This window comes from Urocitellus parryii, chromosome 15 (genome assembly GCF_045843805.1).
Source record: "Urocitellus parryii isolate mUroPar1 chromosome 15, mUroPar1.hap1, whole genome shotgun sequence".
NCBI lineage: Eukaryota > Metazoa > Chordata > Mammalia > Rodentia > Sciuridae > Urocitellus > Urocitellus parryii.
The window spans coordinates 41,343,422-41,367,967 of record NC_135545.1 but is presented as its reverse complement, the minus strand read 5'-3'; the positions used below and the strand labels follow the sequence as shown (position 1 = coordinate 41,367,967).

Below are 24,546 nucleotides of genomic sequence, written 5' to 3'. Positions count from 1 at the left end.
GAGAGGGAAGGATCCTTATCTCCCTCCCTGCTGGTCATGGAGCCTCTAGCCCCCTCCCTCTACCAGTTCCTCATGTCCCACAGCACAGCCAAACTCTTCCTGAAAAAGTTTTTCAGGAAGTAGAGCTTCTCTTTCCGTGGTCCTTCACTTGACTACATTTCACTTGTACCTAAAGCCTACCTTGCCTACTTTGTCTCGTACAGATGACACCTGCTGTTCCTTCTGCTTAAAAACACACTTCCATCACCACACCACAGGAAGAATTCCTGGAGAGGAGGAGTGGGGTGGGACTCTTCTGTGCACCCCCATCTTGCTTCAATGGGAGGACCACATTTTCTGGTGAGCGCTTGTTTTCTGTCCCTCCCTGCTCACAGGATTGTGCACTCTCCAAGAACAGGACCCGGATTTATTATTTTCTTTGCTTTGCAGCCAGGAGCAGCTAGTTTGTGGTTCAAAAACCTGTCCTCAGGTGTGGGCTTGTTGAATGACAGGTTGAAAGAAATGGGTAAACCATGACGTACATTATAATGAAAATTATTTTTCATACAAGATTCTTTGTGAGTCTGGTCCTGTGTATTAAAAAATTTTCATTTAAGGCTGAAAGACCCCTCTCTCCAAGACCCATTCATTCCCATTGCACAGGTGAGCAAACTAAGGACCGCAAAGAGCAATGCTCACAGCAGGAAGTGATTAAAATCCAAGTCCGCCTGATTCCAAAGCCCGAGTTCCCCACAATTACTGCACCGACAGAGGGTTGGGCTGGCGTATTAGCGGCACTGGGGCATCCAGGCAAAACCGACCACCAGGTTCAGCCCGGTTCCCTGCAGTGGCTGCGGTCGCACGGGCGTTCCGGTGACGCGTGCGCAGTGCAACGGCGGCGCCCCCTGCGGGCGACGCGCAGGAGGCGGTGGTGGCGAAGGGCGCTCGGTGCGCCTGCGCGCGTGTTGAGCCGGCGGCGGCGCTTGGCAGCGGCTGGGCTGGTGGCGCGGCGGGCGCGGCCATGGCGCAGCCGGGGAAGCTGCTCAAGGAGCAGAAGTACGACCGGCAGCTGAGGTGAGACGGGACTCACTGAGCCGAGCGGGAGGGCCGGTGGGCTGCCCCGCGTCCGGGCCGGGCCTGAGCGCGCGGACCATGGGGGCGGGCCTCTGGCCAGGCCCGGTCCGGCCGTGCGGGGCGCGGGAAGCTGGCGCCCTGGGCCCTGGACCGGGGTCGGAGTGTTACTGCAAGGCCAGGACTCCCCTGCTCTGAGGGGTGCGCCCACTTGCCACGTGGTCTGCGGTTCCAAGTGCGCGGTCTCCAGGTCAGCTGGCTTCCCAGCCTCTCATTTTGCAGAATGGGGTGGGATCAATTGTACCCCGTTCCGATTCGCCGAGAGCAGCACCGACTGTCAGGCATTGTCCTAAACTAGCTCTGTCCAGTACCAATATAATAATAGTCTCTCATGAGGGCCACTTATAATTTTTTAGTAGTCACCTTAAAGTAAAAAAAAAAAAGAGAGAAATAAATTATTATAGTGTAGTTTATTTAACTTAGTATGTCCATAATATTGCCCTTTCAACACGTAATCAATATAAAAAAATTATTGAACTATTTTACTTTTTCTTTCATATTATCTTAGAAATCAAATCAAAATGCTATAAATCAAGTATTTTGCTGTTAGAGCACACCTTAATTCATGCTAGTCTCACATCAGGTGCCAAGTAGTCATGTATAGCCAGTAACTGCCTTAATGGATAGGGCAGAATTAAACCATCGGGCTCCTTCTTCATCCTCCTGTTTTCCTTATTGCTTTCCCACTTCTTATTAAGTATCTTCTATGTGTTGAGTCATTGGAGGTAATAAAAATATGTGTCCTCCCCTTCCTGGAGCCCCCAAGTCAAAGAGAAGTTAGGACTGAAACTTCCATTTGGACCTACAATCTAGTATTAGGGGCTTTGGGCAGTTCTGAGAGTGTTCTTGAAGGTAGACATTCTTGTGTTTTTACAGAGGGGAAACTGAGTATTGGAGACATTAAATAACTTGCCCAGAGTTCTCCATATTTTAAAACTCAGGCCCTCTGACTTTTTCAGAGCTTGTACTCAGTTTTATCACTACTCCCAAACTTCTGGGGGAAGAAACAAAGTGGCAGAGCCCTTGTAACCAGGTGTTTTCTTTCAAATTCTTGGAATACCTGTGTTTTGAATGCAGATGTCATCATATATAATCAAGCACCAAAAGAGGGTTTTTAATCAAGTCCATTCCTTGAAAGGACCAAACTTTATTTTTTATAGTGAGAACTGCTTATTGGTTTACAAGTCTCAGAGGGAAGCAATTAGAAGCAAAGTTATGTATTAGTCATCAAGGTCCTGGCTCTCAGGCCAACTGAGATAAAGAGTGTCTTTTTGTTTGGTTCCTTTCTTCAAACATAGAACCTAGAGATACACCATTATTCTTAGACCCATTCTCCAATTACTAAGGTTCTATCAATTAAATATGTCTTTGTGCCCTACTTTCCTGGAAAAAACAGATGTTTTCCAGTCTGTTTGGTTCTTCAAGGCTATTCCTCCATTCATTTGACAGATGTTCTGTGATCTGTGGTAGGCGCTGGATTACCAGTAGTGAACATAGAGGGGTGGTCTGGGCTCTTATGGAGCTTAGGATGGAGAGATGGATGCTAAGCAAATAAAAAAAAGAATGGGGCATTGGTTATGATTTGCTCTAAACAGTAAGAGGAATTTGCTTTATATCAGGTGACATGGAAGGCACATCAGTCTTTCTCAGTCCTCTGGGCTGCTAGTACTTACTTGTTTGACTTATGGCATTTCTCATGGTTTGACCTCCCCCATGTTGACAAAAAAAGGATAAATTAATTAATAAGAGTTTTTAATTTTTTTTGGTGGAAGTAACCAGGTTGGCCTGGAAGCCATGACACATGTGTGATCATGTACCTTGCCCTGTTAATGATATGCTGGTGTACATCATTTCATAACATACATTTCTAATTCTTATTACTTATTTGTTTGTTAATGCATCTACTAACCATTAAAGTGTTTGTCAGGTATTGTATTTTAAAGCACTTTGTAGAAGTTGGTGTGAAGCTTTTCAGATAGTAGGTTAGCTTTCTTGGTAAAACTTTTGCTTATTTTTGCAGATGTCCGGTGATAAGTCATATATTAAGATCTTAAATGTACTTGGATCCACTTTCTCCACTGGGAGAAATGACTAGGGAACAGATTAGGCTTTAGGTGCAAGATGTATTTTACTTTTTTAAGAAATGGCATCTTGCTGTGTTATCCAGATTATTCCTGAGCTTGACTCAGGGATCCTCCTGCCAGTCTCCTGAGTAGCAGGGATTACAGGTACTCATCATTGCATTAGGTTACAATACATTTCTTTAATGTTGATGAGTATAACTATAGACTTTCTGTACTATAAGTTATCTCACTTGAAAAACTTGATGGACAAGGAGCAAGGAGACCCAAGTTTCTAGTTCTGATTTGATGCTTCTCCTTGAATTATGCAAAATATAACCTGTCTGAATCTTCAGTTACTCTGCCATATAATCCTGCAATCCATTTCTGCCTGACATAGTGCTGTGGTTATCATATCAGTTATTCTGTGTAAAAAACATTTTAAATCACTGTTCAAGTGAGAAAGGTTTATTTTTGTGAAATTTTTAAAATGTTGAATTGTGTCTTGTTTTAGGTTGTGGGGTGATCATGGGCAAGAAGCTTTGGAATCTGCTCATGTTTGCCTAATACACGCAACAGCTACAGGAACTGAAATTCTTAAAAACTTAGTACTTCCAGGTAATGTAATTGGGTAGTTGTGTTCTAAATTGAGAACACAATCTTCTTTTAAGTTCTGGTCTAGAAATATATATTCTTGATTAACTTGATTTTATCTCCCAGGTATTGGATCATTTACAATTGTTGATGGAAATCAGGTCAGCGGAGAAGATGCTGGAAATAAGTATGTTCTTTTCTTTTCAAACATATGTATGTTAGGGAAAGGAGTGACTTGATCAGTGATTTGACTATATGGTGGAAGTCTTCTATGTGTTTAGGATTATAGGGAGGAGGAAATGAGTTAATACAGTTCAAGTGCTAGTTAGCACAGTGTCTGGAAAGTAGACCATTAACAAAAGATACCCATCATCACCACTTTTGTTGTTATTAATTCAAAGGAATAGTCATTATTCCCTTATTTGCGAAATCTGTGCACTTTCTAAATCTTCACGTTGATTCTTAGGTATTAGTATATAATTCACAACCACTGTATTTGGGGATTATGAGAATAATGAAAAATAATACTGTTTTGGGGGGATGTCTTCTGAGTTTAATCCAGGTAAATCTTTCACCATAATACACTACCTCTATAAAAATAGTTTTAAATATGGTCTGTATATCATTCTTTGCAGATTATCATAGTTAGACTTTCAGAACCTTCCCAAATTATATTTTAAGCTCACTCTTTCAGGGAGTCTGGGATGTCATATTGTATTTGTTGGTAGACAATAACAATGAGACAATACAATGAAAACCAGAATTTAGTTCATATTTAGCATTGGTATCATTTCTTTGGGTAGTAGTTTCAAGTTTCTGGCTATCCATAGCATAACTCTTTATTGGTATAGGTTAAAAAAAAAAAAAAAAGTCCTGTTTTCTTTCTTATTTGGTTGATCAGTGATGTTTTAGTTAGCTTTTTGTTGCTGTGACCAAAAGACCTGACAAGAACAGTGTGGAGGAGGAAAAGTTTATTCTGGCTCACAGTTTTGATAGTTAAGTCCATGATTAGCCAACTTCATAGCTCTGGGCCTGAGATTAGGTAGAACATCATAGTGGAACAGTGTGGCAGAGGAAAAGTCAGGACATGGCAACCTGGTAGCACAGAGAGAGAGTGCTGCTCCTCAGAGACAAAATATAAATTCCAAAGTCACACCCTCCAGTGACCTACTTCTTCTAGCCACACCCTACCTGCCTACAGTTACCATCCATCTAATCCCTCTCCACTGATTAGATTGCAACTCTCATAATCTAATCATTTCTCCTCCTCTTGTATAATTTCTTGCATTGACTCACATGTGTGCTTTTGGGGGACACCTCCTATCTAAACCATAATAACCAGCCTCACATCGGGCTTTGGGACATGATGGGAGTATGTGTGGGAAGAAGCCAGAATAAATCTGTTTTAGTTTCTTGCAGAAGCAAATGGTTCGATATAGCATTTTCCCAGGGTGGTCTCAGGAACATTGGTCTAGGAAATGTTAATAAGTGTTAAATGGGCCAGTGGCTTCTATGGTCAAAGAATTTTGGGAAGTGGGTCCAATGAAGTTAAAATTTCTTTACTATAAAATTTTAATATTATGTGTATAATGTATTTTATGAATTTCTAAGAAGGAAATACAGCATATAGTATCCCCCCCACACCATTTTCTTTTTCTTTTTTTTTTTAACCTGGGAACTCTTTTCTCTCAGAGCATTTTGTGAAATTTGTATTCTGTGGTACACACTTTGGGAAACACTGATTTATTAGCTCAATTTTGTTTTTAAGTTTCATCTGATTTTCTTCCTCCAAGAAGACTGTTAACAATGTGTTGTCAAAATAGTGTTTGTTTGGGGACTGGGGATGTGGCTCAAGGGGTAGCGGGCTCGCCTGGCATGCGTGCGGCCCGGGTTCGATCCTCAGCACCACATACCAACAAAGATGTTGTGTCCGCCGAGAACTAAAAAAAAAAAAATATTAAAAATTCTCTCTCTCTCTCTCTCCTCTCTCATTCTCTCTTTCAAAAAAAAAGTTAAAAAAAAATAGTGTTTTTTTGGGCTGGGGTTGTGGCTCAGTGGTAGAGCGCTTGCCTAGCATGCACAAGTCACTGGGTTAGATCCTCAGCATCACATATATGTAAAATAAAGATATTGTGTCCACCTAAAAAACTTAAGAATAAATATTTAAAAAATAGTGTTTGTTTTATATTATAAATGCAATATACATGTTATTATAACTAACTTTTCCTTTATAGCCATATAAGCCTTTAATTGTTTTTTTTATTCTGTCCACTTTAGTTTTTTCCTTCAAAGAAGCAGTATTGGCAAGGTAAATACTTGTTACAGAATACAGTTGTGTATTAGCATCTAATAATGCCACTATGTCTTGATTACCTGAAAAGTTTTGACTTAAAAAGAGCTTATTTTCTGAGAAAAAAGTTAGCTTATTTTTCTAATCTGATAAGTCTTTTTATATATTTGGTAGTTTAAGAATTTAGAAGTATTGTATTAGGTATATATGACAGCAGAATGCATTTTGATTTATTGTACACAATTACAGCACAGCTTTTCATTTCTCTGGTTGTACACAGTATAGCATTGCACTGTGTGTACAGTCATACATGTACCTAGGGTAATGATGTCCATCTCATTCCACCATCTCTCCTGCCCCCATTTCCCTCCCCCATCCTTCCCTCCCCAAAATTTTGTTCATGAACTTAGTTTAATATTCTGAATGGAAGTGACATTTCTTTGAAGGATTGACCACTTGTATAGGATTGCAGATGTGGGTGGATAGAGTGAGTCTGAACTTAATCCGGGATATCCCTCCCTGCTACCTAGGGTTTTTGGTTATTTGCCTAATCAGAAAAGTCAAGGGCAAATAATGTGGTTATTTAAGAACTCTGGATAAGGACAGTTTAGCTCTCTTTAAGTAGTATTCAACTTGAACTGTAGTTTTAAACACTGTGAGGAGCAGAGTTGTCATACTATGCATGAAATTTTGATAGTTTCACAGTCTGTTTTGCCTGATCTGTAAATAAGGGGTTTACATTGTAAATAAGTATTTTCTAATTGAAGCCAAATGCTTTGTTTTTAAAAAGAACCGAGCTGAGGCTGCCATGGAATTCTTACAAGAACTAAATAATGATGTCTCTGGAAGTTTTGTGGAAGAGGTATGCACATTACTATTTCTGTGCTGGAAAATAATTTTTAATAGTTCAAAGCCATAGAAACTTAGAATTTTGAATCTTTGTATCATTTATGTTAGTTGGAATTTGCTGCATATTTATTCTACAAGAGCTTGTGTTTCTGCTATGTTTAATATGATTGTGAAATTATTGGATTTTTTTCCCCTGTCTCATTTAGAGTCCAGAAAATCTCCTAGACAATGATCCTTCATTTTTCTGTAGGTTTACTGTTGTGGTTGCAACTCAGCTTCATGAAAGGTAAATTTTGATGTTAAAAAAAAAATATATATATATATGTATATATATTACATATATATTTTAATTTCAATCTTACTAGATTTGTATAGTTTTATTTTCTCTATACAGTCTAAGATGTGGTTTCTGAAATTCTTAAATTTGATGGAAATCTTCAGTTTGAAGCTCTTATGTATATTTTAGTGTAGAAAAGATGGAAAAGAGAAAATGCTCAGATATGAAACTTTTTGTAGATGTATTTAGAGCACTTAAAATGAACATTGGTTACTTTTTAGTGATTAAAAACTAGTTAGAGCTGATTATAGAAATTACCAGAGGTGTGTGTTCCTTTTTTTTTTTTTTTATACTGGGGATTGAATGTAGGGGTACTCTACTACATCCCTAGCCCTTTTTATTTTGAGACAGGGTGTCTCTAAATTGCCAGGTTTTATAATTTTTTTTTCTGTCATAGAAATATTTAGGAAGTGTTTTTCAATAATATTCTTCTTAATACAAAAGACTAGGGTTTCATATCCCTCTAGTTCAAGGTATACTTTGACTCTGCATCCTTGTGAAATTGCTTGCTTTTTAGTGTATTCTTGACTCGCTTATGCAAATGCAATGTGTCTTTGCATTTATTATTTCTTAAGAAATTTGCATTATTTTAATGTATTTTCATGTTTCGCATGTTTTATATTTGGCATATATTCATTTGCTTATGTTCTATTTTGTTTTCCTTTATAGTACATTGCTACGTTTAGCAGATGTCCTCTGGAATTCTGAAATTCCTCTTTTGATCTGTAGGACATATGGACTGGTTGGTTATATGAGGATCATTATAAAAGAACATCCAGGTAAAATTGTTGAGCATATGGGGCTTGCTATTGGTTGCTTTAGTTATGGTTTTAGAAACTTGATAATTTAGAGAGTCTATTTTAAATATGAAGTAAATTTGTAGCAGCACAAATTATATTTATATTATTTATATTATTTATAGGTTCAAAGTGGCAGTCTGACTCAATATGCTTGTTTTTTCCCCAGTATGCTCTAATCTACTATTGCTTTACATAGCGTTACAGAATGATACAAAGCAGAGATACAATTGTATATCTGCTGCTTGTTAGGAGGTCCAGCAATTATACAAGTACCTAAATTTTTTTTTGCCCCCTAACCCACATAGGGCATGTGTGGCTGCCACAAGAGATATGTGAATCACCCTGACACAAAGAAGACACACCACCTTTTCTCCTACCAGTCGTCGTCTTTTTTTTTTTTTAGTACTAGAAATTGATCCTAGGATTTTGCACTTGCTAGGCAAGTACTCTGCCACTGGGCTACATCTGCAGCCCAGCACCAACCTTTTATTCCATTCTCCTGCAGTTTTCCCAGTTTATGAGCAATTCCATATGACAAGAAAGGCATTTACCTGACTATTGTTTCCAAGGAAACAATATTATATGAGACCAAAGTAATTCATAGGTAGGTTTACATTGGTTTAGGGCTGATCTTAGCCCTTTACTTATAAAAATTGTAACCTTAGATTTTCTAAAATTTTCTTTCAGTGCTCATGCAATGTTCCATATTTACTCAAGAAAAAGTTTTAATCCTATGCCAATTGTGTGCCCATCTATGGGCAGTTAGGGAGTGGTTTGTTGATGGTGGGCTATTTAAAAGTTACAAGTGGGAGAGTGACAGGGTAAAATTTTTTATTTTAAATGAATCACTCTGAAGTTATGGGGAGTGAATGGGCTTAAAGGGGGCAAAGATTGGAGACAGGGATTGATGTTTGTAAATGTGTGTGTGTGTGTGTGTGTGTGTGTGTATTTATAGATGGTATTGGAGATTGAACCCAGGATGCTCAAACACTGTGCTATATCCCCACCTTTTAAAAAACTTTTTTATTCAGGTTCTAAATTGCTGAGGATAGCCTCAATTTGTGATCCTTCTGCCTCACCCTCCCAAGTCACTGAAATTATTGGCATTGCTGTCAGTGAATTTCCAGTGGTCTAGGAAAGGGAGAGAGAAAGAATGAGAACCCCTGAACTTAGGGAAGATGTTATAGGGTAGAGAAGAGGGAAATAGGAGGTAAATAATAATGAAGGTTAACATTGCTAGTTGTGTGCCTGCCTTCATATGGATTATTTCATTTACTCTTTCTAAAACCTTTATGAGATAGAGTCTATGTTTTTTATAGTTGAGACACAGATTGTTATTTGCCTAAGTTCACATAGCTAAGCTGTCAAGTGACAAAATTGTACCTTGTTCTAAACATGCACTGAAATTGAACACTCTTGTACTTCCCCACATAGAGAGCAGTGTACAAAGTGAGGTTAGGAAGTGGGTAGCAACTGATGTTGGGGCCAAGGAAACAAAAACTCAAGTTGACCATTGGGTTTCTAGGGAAGAGACATAGGTAGATAGTAATGTTATCTGATTTTTAAGACTACAAGAGGGGCAAGAGTAGGTTGTCAGGTATTTGTACATATACATTGTCAGTTTTGAGTTTTTTTAGTCATCATAACAAATTCTGTTCTAAAGGAATCTTGGTTTTACTTTATTAAAATTTATATTCCACTTAAAATTTGTGCATTTTACTATTTATAAATTGTGATCTCCAGAGCTGGGTTTGTGGCTTAGTAGTAGAGTGTTCACCTAGCACATGTGAGGCACTGGGTTCAAACCTCACCACCACATAAAAATGAAATAAAGAAATTGTGTCCACCTACAACTAAAAAATTAATATTTAAAAAAAAAATTGTGACCTCCATAACATGGTGAAAAAAAATCTGTAGGTTCTATGACCATTTGAAAATTATAGATTTCTTAAGTTCTTATAAAGAATGAAGTTTTTCTTTTTGGATTATTTGTTTCACAGTAATAGAATCTCATCCAGATAATGCATTAGAAGATCTACGACTGGATAAGCCATTTCCTGAACTGAGAGAACATTTTCAGTCTTATGATTTGGATCACATGGAAAAAAAGGTTGGTTAGTATTTATAAGGTTAGTATGTATAACCTTACATTTATAGGTAAACTTAAGACTTTTTTTTTTAATCTAAGGTTTTTGAATTATACCAATGTGAGACAATACTATAAACCTCCATATTCCTGTCATCCAGATCACACAATAACATTTTATCTTACTTGTTACCAATAAATTTATTTTCCACAAAATAAAAAAAAAAAACTTCTTTATTGAAGAAAAGAATATAAACTGAACATCTTTGTAATTACCACCTAAGTCAAGAAATGGGACATTAACATCCCAGAAGTCCTCTGGGTTGGGGTTGTAGCTCAGTGGTAGAGAACTTGCCTAGCATGGCTGAGGCACTGGGTTTGATCCTTAGCACCACATAAAAATAAACAAAGGTATTGTGTCTTATCTACAATTAAAAAATTAAAAAAAAAAATCCCAGAAGGCCTCTTCATAACCCTTTCCTAAATAAATATTTTTTAAAAATAGTTTGAATTTGGAGTTATGTTTGTTGAAATTGAGCCTCTTGAGACTTATTTTTGGTGTCTGAAAATTACCAAGGAAACTATATAATATTTATAACAGACTATATAATTTAAAGAACATATAATTTAAAGAACACCTACATATTAATTAAAATGTAGGTGTCTATTTGGTTCATCAAAAAATACAGAGAATATTCCATTTTCTTAGTCTAGGATTGGGATCTGAAATTTGAGATTTGAACTGTTGTTGAGCGGCAGCCTCTGAAGCTTTTTTTCTTGCTAGAAAAACAGGAACATAATACCTACCTGACACAAAAGGGGTTACATTGGACACGGCCTCTAAAAAAAATTTCTAAAGTAGCCAGGCATCCAAGTACACGTTTTACATTTCTCAGGAAGTTGAGGCAGGAGGATCACAAGTTTGAGTCCAGTCTCAGCAATTAATTGAGGCCCTAAGCAACTTAGTGAGACCCAGTCTCAAAGTAAACAGGGTACCATCAACCAATCAATCAATCAAATCAATCAATCAATAAATAAATATTGTTGAAAACAAGATGGTAGAATAAAGACTTGATATTAATAATACTGATATTTTCTTTGATTTGTCTCTTATTTTTAGGACCACAGCCATACTCCTTGGATTGTGATCGTAGCTAAATATCTAGCACAGTGGTATAGTGAAGTATGTCCTTTAAAAAAAAAAAAAAAAATTCCATATGTGACTAATTTCTATTTATTATAATGGGTTTCCTTGGAGGGAATGGGAGATTAATTTTTTTCCTCATGGGGTATTAGGGCAAGTGGGAGCTTTTAAATTTAAATCTAACAGTTCCTCTTTTAATATTGATATTTTTATTAACAAATCAAAATTTGAATAGATGTCATTTTGAAACTGGCAGGGGGAATGCATATAATAGAGGAATGGCCTGCAGTTTCTGTTTTCTATCAAGTGAGCCTCTGATTTCACTGAGGTATATATTTGTCAATGAAATCTCATGGCAAATGGGGGAACTTTAAACTCTCAATTTCCATATTTTGAGTTTTTATAACTAGATTTTTAAAATTTTTAACCAATTTAGACAAATGGACGAATACCTAAAACCTATAAAGAAAAAGAGGACTTCAGAGATTTGATTAGACAAGGTAATATTATGGGGTGTGGTTAAGTATTGTATAAAGTTTGGGAAGCAAATTGCTTGAAATAGATGTTTAGTGGATTTCTTCTAATACTTTTATCAGATGATATCATCAGAACTTTTATTTTACTTTTCCTCTGGGGAGGTGAAGGAGCCCATTCTTTGTATAGTTTAAGGGAGGACAAATGATAAGTCATATTTTTACTTAAAGTTCGATATGCTAATTCTCCCTTCAGACTCTGACAGGATTATTTCTGTGGTGTTGGTGGAGGGTGGACAGGAGTGAGAAGAAAAGGGCTATTGTTTGTTAACCATTTCCTATTTTAATAGGAATTTTAAAGAATGAGAATGGAGCTCCAGAAGATGAAGAGAATTTTGAAGAAGCTATTAAAAATGTGAATACAGCACTAAATACAACTCAGGTATTAAAAGAATCGCAGAGTGATTCATATATGAAAGATGTTTTCCCTACTCAGAAGGCTGAGACAGGAGGATTGCAAGTTTGAGGCCAGGCAGGCAACTTAAACCCTGTCTGGGGGAAAAAAAAAAAAAAAAAGAACCATCTGGGGATGTAGCTCAACGGTAGAGTACTACTGAACTTTATCCCTGTTACTGTAAAAGAAGAAAAAAAGGATAGAAAAAACTGTTTCCCAAAGTCCTCAGATGTAAAAGTTGATTTTAAACAATTTATTTAATTAATATTTCCTAAATGTATAGTTAAAATATCTATAACACGACTTGAGGCTTGTTTTAATAAAAATTTTGTGGGTTGGTGGTAGAACACTTGCCTAGCATGTGGGAGGCCCTGGGTTCAGTCTCCAGCATCACAGGGATAAAGGGAAAAAAAAGATTTTGTATTGTACTTGTTAAAATGTTATGTGCATACTTTATCCTTTAATAGTGATAAAAACATCCATACAATAACTTATATAAATTATGTGAAGTATATAATTTGTGAATATCAATCGTTTTGGGGTAGGAATTATATGACTAAGGTGGTATTTTGCTGGTCCAAAATAGTGTTGCCTGAAGAGTTAAATTTTGTTACCCTGCATTTTCTTTCTTTTTCTTTTTTTTAACTTTATTTTTTATTTAGTTATTTTTATGTGGTGCTGAGGATTGAACCCAGGGCCGTACACGTGTTAGGCAAGAGCTCTACCGCTGAGCTATAACCCCAGCCCCTACTCTGCATTTTCTTCTGACAGTAATTAGTTGGATATAATGGAATATGTTCTAAAATAACATTATAGACTTTAAAAATTATTTGGAGGATAACTTAGGGGCTTTTTGTTTTGCTGTTTTATTGTTGAAGTCTGGCTTGTGAAGTTTTTGGGAATCTTTGGAATGACAAACCTGCTAAATTAAGTTAGAATTTTCTTATAGTTTAAAACAGCAAAAATGCTGCTTTATAGCATTAGGAAGGTCCTTAAACTATCATTGCAGACTTTTTGAAGACAATGAAACAGTGTTGCTGAGTGATTAAAGTTTATGCTTTGTGAATCAATATTCTTGAGTAAAGGAAATTTTCTATTTCCTTTTTGGTGGCAGGTGGATACAGAGGATTGAACTTGGGGGCACTCAACCACTGAGTCACATCCCCAGCCCTATTTTGTATTTTATTTAGAGACAGGGTCTCACTGAGTGGCTTAGTGTCTTGCTTTTGCTGAGGCTGGCTTTGAAATAGCAATCCTCTTGTCTCAGCGCCAGCCCCCACCCCCCACCCCTGGGATTATATGTATGCACCACCATGCCTGGTAAAATTTTCTATTTCTTAATTTCCTAATTGGAGTGATATTGAAAATACATATGTATAGTTATTAAGATACATCAGATTATACATAATCTGTGCATTTCACTGAATAGAAAATGAACTGCAATTAAAAGAAAAATAAAGTTCTAGTGGTTGGGAATACAGTAAATTTAATAAACAGATATAAATGTACTGGTTGCTTTTAACAAAAATAAGAACAGAACAAAGGGCAAAAGCATGATAGGCCAGAGGTGGTCTGGGTTCAGGAGGCAAATTTTAGATGGGGGTCAGGAAAACTTTTGAAGAGATGCATTTAAGCAGAAATATGAGTGAAGTGATATGCAGAGTTCTGGTGGAAACTTTTCAGGCAGAGGAAACACATATGCAAAGGCCCAGAAGTAGAGAGAAGCGTGGCATTGTTCAAGGGTCATTAGGAAAGCCAGTGTAATTGAAGTGAAGAGGGGGAAAGTGGTGGGAAGGATTGAGTTTGGAGAGGCAGAAAGAACTGGATCACAATAGGGCCTTGTAGTCCACTGAAGGATTTTGAGTAGGGAAGTGGAATGATCTGCTTTGTATTTCTTAAAGTTCATTTTGATTCTTGTGAGCAGACTAGAATGGAAGGGACTGAGGCAAGAAGCAGAAAGATCAGTAGGGGGTTTCCATCAAGAAATTTCTTTTTTCCATATAATAGTAGAATCAAAGCCTGTAATTTGTATAGTTTTATTAATATTTGATGATCTTACTTGCAAATAAAATAAAACATCTTAGTTTTTTTCAGAGTGGTTGTCTCTTTTAGTAGTCTCTAGTTAAGGTGCAAGGATTTCAAATTTTTTTGACAAGCAGGAAAACCATGAAGAACTATAAATCTGATTTAGTACAGATGTCTACATTATCTTTGTCATCTGGAGATGTTAACTACAAAAATGGGCTCCTTTACTCCATTTCAGATGTAGGAGAATAGACCAGCCTTGAATGCTAGCAGTGGGCAGGAGAGGACTTGGTTTCATTCTTTCTTCCCCATCTGAGCTCCAGCAGGTTCTGATTTGTTTATTAACTAAACAAATCAGAAGTTGGTATTTTCTACACTCTGAGAATTCAAAGTACTTGAATAAATAACATTGAAAATAAGGTGGGCAAGTTCTTAGTTTAAATAAATGTTTCATGTTCTTTTGTTAGATTCCAAGCAGCATTGAAGATATATTTAATGATGATCGCTGCATAAATATCACCAAACAGGTAACAAGTAAAAAATAATGCTATCTTAACCTCTAGGTCAAAATAAAACACTACTTAATGTTAACTTTTTTCTTATTCTGTTAGACTCCACCATTTTGGATTTTAGCCCGTGCCTTAAAGGAATTTGTGGCCAAAGAGGGTCAAGGAAATTTACCTGTTCGAGGCACAATTCCTGATATGATTGCAGATTCGGGCAAATATATAAAACTACAAAATGTGTAAGTCACTGTTTCCAAACTATGTAACAGTTTAACCTCTTTATATTAGAGATAAACATTTTATCAGAAATCAAATGTAAGTCTATTATAACCTTGCTGTTTTAAAAATAAAGAATTTAGGGAACAATTTTTTTTTTGTTTGTTGCTTGGTTGGTTTCTTGATAAATTTTATTTTTAGAGCAATTTTTGGTTCAAAACAAAAGTAAATGGGAAGTACAGAGTTCCTTACTGTGGGGACAGATTATTTTTCTTTCAAATTTCAATATTAAACCTACCATTTGATTACTTACTCTGTACTGTGAACTATTCTATGCATTGATTCATTTAAAACAATGATTCACAACAACTTTATACAGATGAGGAAACTAAAGCCTAGGAAAGGTAACTTATTGAGAGTCAGACAGCTGGTAAATGACAGAACCATAGATTCGAACACTATGAAACCCAATTTCGGAGCCTTAACTCTTTTTTTTTTTAAGAGAGAATTTTTTTTTAATATTTTATTTTTTAGTTTTCGGCAGACACAACATCTTTGTTTGTATGTGATACTGAGGATTGAACCCAGGCCGCACGCATGCCAGGCAAGCACACTACCGCTTGAGCCACATCCCCAGCCCCTCGGAGCCTTAACTCTTAATCATGGCCTTCTGTCTATAATTTTGAACTGTGAAGTCCTTAATTTTGATTTTTTTTTGTAATTACTCTTTCATAATTTAAGGAGTCCATAATTATATATAGATATCTGCTATCCAGTATTACTAGCCTGACCTAGATAAACTATTATAGGAATGGGTCTACATGGATATTACCTTTGTGTAATTGGTGCTAGATGCCAGTGAATCCAGACTACTGGCTTGGTTTCCTCAAGGGTCAAATTATGTCACACAAGAGATGTCATTCATTGTTCAACAAATCTTAGTTTGTTGTCATAGTCTAAGAGTTCAGAGTATTCAAAACCTGAGAAATGTCAATTGAGAAGTGTGACCTCACATGGCAAGTAGTCAGCTTGACCACTGATCATTTTTAGAGGGTGAAAAGTAAATAGACCTAAAGAAAAATTTTGTATGAATTTGTAGATGGACAGTTTTGAAGTCTAACTTTTCTTGACTTCAAGGAGGCAAGTCATGTTCTTTAGTGATATATTTTATCAGGTCCTCTGTCAGAGAACCCTGGGTTCCAAGAGGGCAGAAGTTGGATGCTCTTAATTATAGTGGGAGCCTCAGTTTTAGTGGGCTTCAAGAGTCTATCATCAACACTGGAAAGATCCTCAACCACTAACAGGTGTTGCTGTTAGCATTTCTTTAGCATTTTTGTATTTCATGTTGCTAGGCCAGTATTTTTTCATGAAAAAGAAAAAAGTTTTTTGTTTGCTTCACAATAATAATTTAAATTTTGCTAACTTTAAAGTTTGTTAATTGTAGGGGTTTTTTGTTGTTGCTGTTGTTGTTTTGTAGTTATCGTGAAAAAGCAAAGAAAGATGCTGCTGCTGTGGGCAATCATGTTGCCAAATTGCTGCAGTCCATTGGCCAGGTATGCTGTTGGTACACTGTGCCTTTGATGGTACATTTCCCTACACACCTAACTATGTAACTCCACCCAGAAAGGGGTTAGAGAGGGAGGGAATGCTTACTTTCCTGCCTAAGGACACCAGATGTAAGGAAACAAGGTGTTTCTAAAGTCCTCTCCCAGTCTTGGAGATAGCCAGTCTCCAAGCCACTTCTCACAGCCACTGGCTTTGTGCTATACCCTCTGTTAATCTTCTCATTGTACTGGAGCAGACCTCCTTTTATCTCTTTACAGGCACCAGAGTCCATTTCAGAGAAAGAATTAAAATTACTCTGTAAGTCCCCTTGAACTAATTTCCTTATTTTGTTTGATAAAAATGAGCTACAGGGAATGTTCCTAGAAATTTTAAATGGCTAAAATTTTAAGTTTTATAGTCTCAATGATATAGATGTATATTTTGCACCTTGTATCAATATTGGTGTTTGTTCTATTAGAGTATATGATACCAGATTAAAAGCTGAATGTCGGGTATTTGAAAGTTTACTCTGTTCTGTTTTCTTTAGGGTATGTTTGAAAATTTCCATAATACAAAGTTTTTTTTTTTTTTTTTAAATGCCTTAATATAGCTGGGTATAGTGGCACATACCTGTAATCCCTGTGATTTGGGAGGCTGAGGCAGGAAGATCCTAAGGTCAAGGTCAGCCTGGGCAGTTTAGTAAGATCCCATCTCACACACATACAAAAAAGGCTGGGATGTAACTGAGTGGTAGAGCACCTCTGAGTTCAATCCTTTGTACCACCACTCTCCTTTAGGACTACTTATCCATAAAAATGAGGATTACTATTTATTGAGCCATATCAAGCATTATGCTAGGTATGCACTTATATATATGCCACATTTCATCTACAGAAAAACTCTCAAAAGTACATATATTATCCCCATTTTACAAATTAAAAACTGAGGCTCAAAGAGGTGCCACCTTCTTACTCAGTGCTAAACTAATTGTTGTGCCATTATTATGCATTTAAGATAACTTGTGTTTTACTGCCTTCTCTGCTAACCATTAAAGCCATATAGAATGCATGTTGTCTTATTCCCATGTCTGTGAAGTGTACATAGAAAAATTTCCTATTCTTAAGGTGACCTGAGATTTGTAGTAATCATCTGTCACAACCATTATTTCCATAAAGTCTTTCCTATGTTCAGGCAGCAATTCTGCATTTCTTCGAGTGGTAAGATGTCGATCATTAGCTGAAGAATATGGTTTGGATACAGTTAACAAGGATGAAATTAGTAAGTATAATAACCTCTTGATGCTAGGTTAAAAGATATAAGTATTTTGTGTCAAGTATATGGTAATAATATAAAAATAATATAAATATTTACACTAATTTTATTCTATAAACCTATCCCAGTAATTATAATGTATGCATATTATATAAAAACTTAATATATACAAAAAATAATAGAGGTCACTGAGTCCATTGTATGCTATGTAGAAGAGCTAAAGTCATGTTACTACTTCAGTAGATACTGTATGACTCCAGTTGTTAGTTGTAAGATCACTGAGTAACATCTTAATGCATTTCCCTTTATTATTTTATTTACCATTTTCATTTTATTGTAACAAAATACTTAATTTGTGGTAATATTGTATCCTGAAACTTGAGTATATAGTAAATTTGGCTCTTTGTTGTTTATATGTTGCAAATTACCCAAATTATATTCATTTTTTTTCTCTTTCAGTTTCCAGCATGGACAATCCAGATAATGAGATAGTATTATACTTAATGTTACGGGCTGTTGATAGATTTCATAAACAACATGGTAGATATCCAGGTAAGAATAGCAATGAAATTACCAAATGTAATAAAATGTTGAATAAACATTTAAGTCAAATTTAATCTTAAAAGGTTCTCTGGATACTTATAACAGTAGTATTTGAATTTCATGTTGTAAACAGATTAGACCTAGCTCATCTCAGAGAGGATATAATTTTGCAAGTAGTGTTTGATTCTAAACTGTTATAGAGGAATGTTGATTGGATGTGAATAAAAGAAAACTTTTTTTGCCAGGTGTGGTGGCCAACATCTATAATCCCAGTAATTTTTAGAGGCTAAGGCAGGAGGATTGCAAGTTAGGCCAGCCTCAGCAATGTAGGCCCTCTGCAATTTAGTGAGATAGTGTCTCAAAAGAAAGAGGGCTGGGGATTTTTTTAGCCTAGCATCAAAAAAAAAAAAAAGAAAACTTTTTCTGTTAATTTTCATAATTTTGTTCTAAGACTTACACTGGTTTTAATCCAGTAGAACAGGAAAGCCACAAGAAGTATTCCAGTGATTTCTGAATTCAGAACACTGAAGAGGTTGGAATTTCTTTGTTTAGCATTATTTGTCTGCAAATGTAGTAATTACAGAATTGGCACAGTCTTAGAGATCTACAGTTATTAAGAATATTTTTATTTTTGATAATTTTAATTGCGCAGGATTATTGCATAGCAATATATTCTAGATCTGTCATCAGCTAGTTGCCCCATCTAATCTAGTTAAACCTCCAGATTACAGTCACAATGAGCAAATTTACCAGAGGGGGGAGGAAAGGGGAATAAATGCCAAATATGTATTGCTTTATACATATTATTTAATTATAATATATTTTGGTTAATTTATTGTATAACAAAACACCCCAAAACAGTGGTTTAAAACAAATTACAATCTCATGATTTTATGGATTAACTGGGCTTAGGCAATTGTTTTTTGAAGAAAGTTTATTTTATTCTATTTTTTATTTATTTAAATTTTTTTTTTTTTTTTTTAGTTGTTGGTAGACCTTTATTTTATTTACTTATATGTATTGCTGAGAACTGAACTCAGTACTTCACACATGCCAGGTACTGAGCCACAGCATTTTTAGTTGTTGATGAACCTTTATTTTGTTTATATGTGGTGCTGAGAATCAAACCCAGTGCCTTACAAATGCTAGGCAAGTGCTTTACCACTGAACTACAACCCCAGCCCTATTTGTGTGTGTGTGTGTGTGTGGTGTGTGTGTGTGTGTGTGTGTGTGGTTGGTTGGTTGGTTGGTTCTGGGATTAAATCTAAGACACTGAGCTACATCCATAGTCCTTTTTATTTTATTTTGAGACAGGGTTTCATTGAATTGCCCAGACCTTGAATTTAATAATCTGTCTGCCTTAAGTCTTCTGAATAACTGGGATTACAGGTATGCACCATGCCCAGCTAGGAGAGGGGTTCTCATATAGTTGTATGATGCCTGGGCTAGAATCATTCTGAAGCCTTGTCTGAGTTAGACATCCAACAAGACATTTCCTGACACCTCAGTCAGGATGGCAGGAACAACTGGGGAGTGGCTAGGCATCTATTTCCATGTGGCTAATTTGAGGGTTTTTTGTGGTTGTTGTTTTTTGTGATACTGGGGATTGAACCTAAGGGTGCTCTAATTCTGAGCTACATCCCCAGCATTAAAAAAAAAATTTTTTTTTTAGACAAGGTCTCACTAAGTTGCTATAGGTTGGCCTCAAATTTGCAGTCCTCCTGCCTCAGCCTCCTGAGTAGCTGGGATTATAAACTTGAACTTCCTTTTAGCATGGAAGTCCAAAGGTAGACTTTTATGATGTCTGACTTCCTATAAAATTCCACATATGGAAGGTACAGAGCTATTTATGACCTCTTAGAAGCCACACTGCATCGTTTATGTTGTCGTATTGGTTTCATAGGGCCAGCTAAGATTAAGGATGGGAAAGGACTACGTGAGAGCTTACAGTGGGTGTTTTGGGAGCTGTCATGTGAGACTAGATACCACATATAGCATAGGCTTTGGAGTTAAATATGGGTTCTAGTCCAAGATTTGTCACTATATCTGTGACCTTGAGTAAGCCACTGTTTCTCTCTGTGTCTCCATTCTCAATGAATGGCAGATGCAGTGATCTCCTCTTACTAGATTGTAATGGTTAAATATGTGAAATACAAAAATCACTTAACACATTGCTAGCACCTTTGCAAGTGCTCAGTAAAGGGTAGCTATCACTATTATGAAGAAGAATAGTGATAAGTTTTTAATAATAATTGTATTTCTCCTCCAGTAGTAACAACCATAACTTACCTTTGGAGATATTATAGTTTAATCATGAAGAACTTTCTTGGTTCATATCTTAAGTTTGCTATTTATGAGCTAAGTAGTATAATCTGAGCCTCAGTTTTCTTTTCTGCAAAAATGAGGATAAATGCTAACTTCATCTGTCCATGTCTCAGTTTTCTCATCTGTATACTACCTACTTCATAGGGTTGTTGTGAGGATTAAATCAATTAATATAACTGAAGTACTTAGTATAGTGTCCAGCATCTATTGGTATTAAATAAATGTTACCTATTATTAAACTTTATGTCCTCGGTGTCATTTAGTTTCTTAGAAATGAATAAGGAAGACTATTTTTTATAAATGATATAAATAGAATGTTTTCTCATTTAGTTCTTTTTTTTTTAAAGAGAGAATTTTTTTAATATTTATTTTTCAGTTTTCGGCAGGCACAACATCTTTATTTTTATGTGGTGCTGAGGATCAAACCCAGCACCCCATGCATGCCAGGCAATGATTATTGCCCCAATGTCCAGGTACTCTTCTAGATGCTGAGTAGGGAGCAGTTGATAAGGACTTAGTGAACTTGAATTTTTAATAGATTTTAGTTGGTTTCTTCGATTATAAGTTTCCAATATTTGCAAATAGTTGGTTTCATTCTTGTTGTTTTTGTTCTTCAGTTTCAAATCTTACATTTTGACTAGAACATCTGAAACTGATTAAGTAAAAGAGGTAGTCATTAATTTTGAATCACATTTATTTTAATGAAAATTAATTTTTATGTGTGTGTGTATACACATACATTTATATATATATGTATAATTTTTTTTTTTTTTTTAGGTGTATCTAACTATCAAGTTGAAGAAGATATAGGAAAGTTGAAGTCCTGTCTCACTGGCTTCCTTCAGGAATATGGGTTATCTGTAATGGTGAAAGATGATTATGTCCATGAATTGTGAGTATTCTTTAGGGCACATAAAAGAGAATACCCCACCTGTCATAAGGCTAATCTAAGTTTATATCTCCATCCTTTCCTATAGCTGCCGATATGGAGCTGCTGAGCCACACACCATTGCTGCATTCTTGGGGGGTGAGTTCCATAGATGAGATGACTTATCTGTTGATACATAATACAGTTGCTATTTTAATATGAACTTTGTTTTCTCAGCTATTTTAATTATGGAGGTCAGTGTAGCAGGATGTTATTTAGTACTCCCTGCCCCATACTGCTGCTTTCTTCCTTCTGTCTCTCTCACTGTCGTCCATGTTAAATTTCTAAAGAGTCACTAGTCCTTCTAAGGCATAGTTTTGATCATGTCCTTCACTTAACTTTCTGTACCACCATTACACACACATATACATTCTCTCCTTCCTTCTTTCCCTTTCTCCAGCTGTTCCCATAAACAAGTCCACGGACAATAGGTTGACATTAAAGACCCTGTACTTTTGTTCCCTCAGCTTTTCTGGTTAGTTTTACTAAATCACTTGCTTTTACCCTAGACATTCACTTTTATTGCTCCTAGATCCTCTCTCCTCTTAGGTTCTATACATGTAGGAAATATATTTTTAAGGCCTATCTGTTCTTCAAGACCCAAATAAAAAATGCCAACTCCTTCATAAAAACTCCTTTTACTTGTCTCACTGTACTTCTTCCTTCTCTTGGTTTGGGCTACAGAATATCACAAACTAGGCACCTTGTAAACAACAATTCTGGAAATCTGAGATCAGGGTGCCAGTGTGGTCAGTGTCTGGTGGAAGCCCACCTCCTGGTTCATAGATGGCCGTCTTCTTGCTGTGACCTCACCATTTTTCCATGGTAGTTTTTTTCTTTTGTGTTTTGTTTTGAGTAGTTATATCAGACTGGCAACATTTAACATAGATCCTTTCTAAATAACAAATGCACTTTGAACAAACATATCTTTATATATCCTTCGTTGGTATAAGACACACACAAGTAAAAATCAAATACAAAAGAAGGGTGTTCTTTGAGGATATTTTATGCATCTGTATCCTTTAAAAAAGTTCCCTTGTCAAACTACTATTTAAATTTTGTTCCCTCAATATATCTTGCCAATCTTCCTAAACCACAATAATTTAAAATACTCAATTCTTTTAATTTGTGATTTAATATCCTATTGTGTAAAAGTCTACAAAAAGTTTTATTTCCTTTAATAATATAGTAATAAAGAATTGAAATCTTAAATTCTTGAAATTTACTCTTTTCAAATATTTGCTTTTCTCTTTTTTCCTTACAGGAGCTGCTGCTCAAGAGGTTATCAAAATAATTACCAAGCAATTTGTAATTTTTAATAATACTTACATTTATAGTGGCATGTCACAAACCTCAGCAACTTTCCAGTTGTAGAAAAAGCATTCTGTGAAGAGTGTCAACTCAAACTGTAATTGCCTTCAGGTTGTGCTCTAGTCTGTAAAATTCTGCTAAAGGAGAGCTGTTAAATTGTTTCCTCAATAAACTTTTTTTCTCATTTGTAATAATAGTAGTCTTATTCTTTGAGGTGGGAAGAGGAAGCAATCATTTCCTCAGAGAATAAAAGCTATTTCTAATTGAGTTCATTAATACTGGTTTACTGTTTCAGGGATACCCATGATAAGTAACCCTAAGTTTTTTTAGAAATAAAATATTTTTTCTTAATATTGAACAGATTTTAGCTATGGACATTTTAGGACCACTGTTATTTGTTTAAGTGAATAAAATTTAGAAATGTTTCAGGATGTGTAGTTTTAGCAGAAAACAAAACCTTCCCCCATAAGTATATGAGTCATCATAACTAATTTAGGTTTTGCCACCTATACCTCCTTGAAATTTTAGAGTTGGTCCATCCACACCACATAAAATCTTTTTTTTTATCATTTACTAGATTTCTTTATTGAGAAATGAAATTCTCTTAAAATAAGCCATGCTAGTTGGTTTTTCCATAATGTGCAGCTTGATCTCATTTCCAACAGACATAAGGAGCACTTTTCCAGAAAGAAATCAACAAAATTCACAATCATATTTAAAAAGTATCACATCTCTTTCAGTAAATGATAATCCTAGCAGATGACACATGTCAGAATATAGATTATTTGAACAACACAATTAATAAGCTTGATCTAAATGACACACATGGAATCCTGAATTCAACACTTTAAGGAACCATGGAATAATTATAAAAGGTAACCACATATAAGACTACAAAGCAAACTTTTGTAAAAAAAAAAAAAAAAAAGGTGTTCCTCAAACAATATTCTGTGACTAAAATGCAATGTGTAAAAATCTTAAATTTCATTTTGAAGAATACTACAGTGAGAATGGGAGTCGTTTAGATGGATCTAACGGTGAACTGAAAATCCAGAAGGGAGAGCAAGGCCGAGTTTCCGACTTACAGCTGAAGGGTGTGTTATGATTCAATATCTCAAGGCCCCCAAACTGCCTGCAAATTAGTTTCTGAGGCCAGTGTCCCTAAGCAAGAACTTGTGTTAGATGAGGTGCGGGGGGTGGGGGTGGGGTTCGTTTTTCTTGGATCCTAATGGGTCATGCATGCCCTTGCTTGGCTGTTCTTCATCTTATGGGTTGCCTTTCCCACAGCAGGCAGGCACTGACCCTTCGCAGTAACTCACTTCCCTCCCCGACGCTCCCGTGATGTGGATTTTATTGTAGAGGCATGGAGCAGGACCATTAGATAAGTCGAGGCCTTAACTCTAATTGGAGACCCAAGAGTCCTGATCTTTTGGTCTAGACGGAGGGAAGTACACCAGGCCTGAACTGAGGCTGAAGCCTGACTGGGTGGCTGTGTGGCAGGACTGTCCCTCCACGAAAAAACAAAACAAAACCAAAAAAACCCAGCACTAGGGAAATAAACGCAGAACACTGGCTGTGGGGCAGGCTGGGAAGATCTGGGTTGAGGCCTGCGCATGCGCAATACTTGCGTACGTGCCCAGCGATGGCCCAGGCCTCATCAATCCAAGCCCACTCTTTT

At 36.3% G+C, this 24,546-nt stretch overlaps 1 protein-coding gene across 2 annotated transcripts; it reads left to right on the top strand.

Annotated features, from left to right (window-relative positions):
* Window positions 1-957: 957 nt before the first annotated feature.
* Nae1 (NEDD8 activating enzyme E1 subunit 1) lies at window positions 958-23,029 on the top strand. Of its 2 annotated transcripts, XR_003301133.2 has the most exons (21): window positions 958-1,053; window positions 3,685-3,788; window positions 3,891-3,951; window positions 6,042-6,072; window positions 6,845-6,916; window positions 7,110-7,189; window positions 7,910-8,019; window positions 10,041-10,150; window positions 11,247-11,309; window positions 11,707-11,770; window positions 12,094-12,185; window positions 14,690-14,749; window positions 14,834-14,967; window positions 16,422-16,497; window positions 16,768-16,807; window positions 17,681-17,767; window positions 18,221-18,313; window positions 21,407-21,521; window positions 21,607-21,656; window positions 22,242-22,382; window positions 22,822-22,909. XR_003301133.2 is itself a non-coding variant. In XM_026392623.2 (20 exons), exons 1-20 carry the CDS (start codon window positions 1,001-1,003, stop codon window positions 22,929-22,931), a joined length of 1,605 nt encoding a protein of 534 aa, XP_026248408.1. In that variant the 5' UTR covers window positions 958-1,000; the 3' UTR covers window positions 22,932-23,029. The 2 variants fall into 2 exon arrangements, 1 of the variants encoding a protein (XP_026248408.1); XM_026392623.2 differs by lacking the exon at window positions 22,242-22,382 and having other exon boundaries at window positions 22,822-23,029.
* Window positions 23,030-24,546: the final 1,517 nt, after the last annotated feature.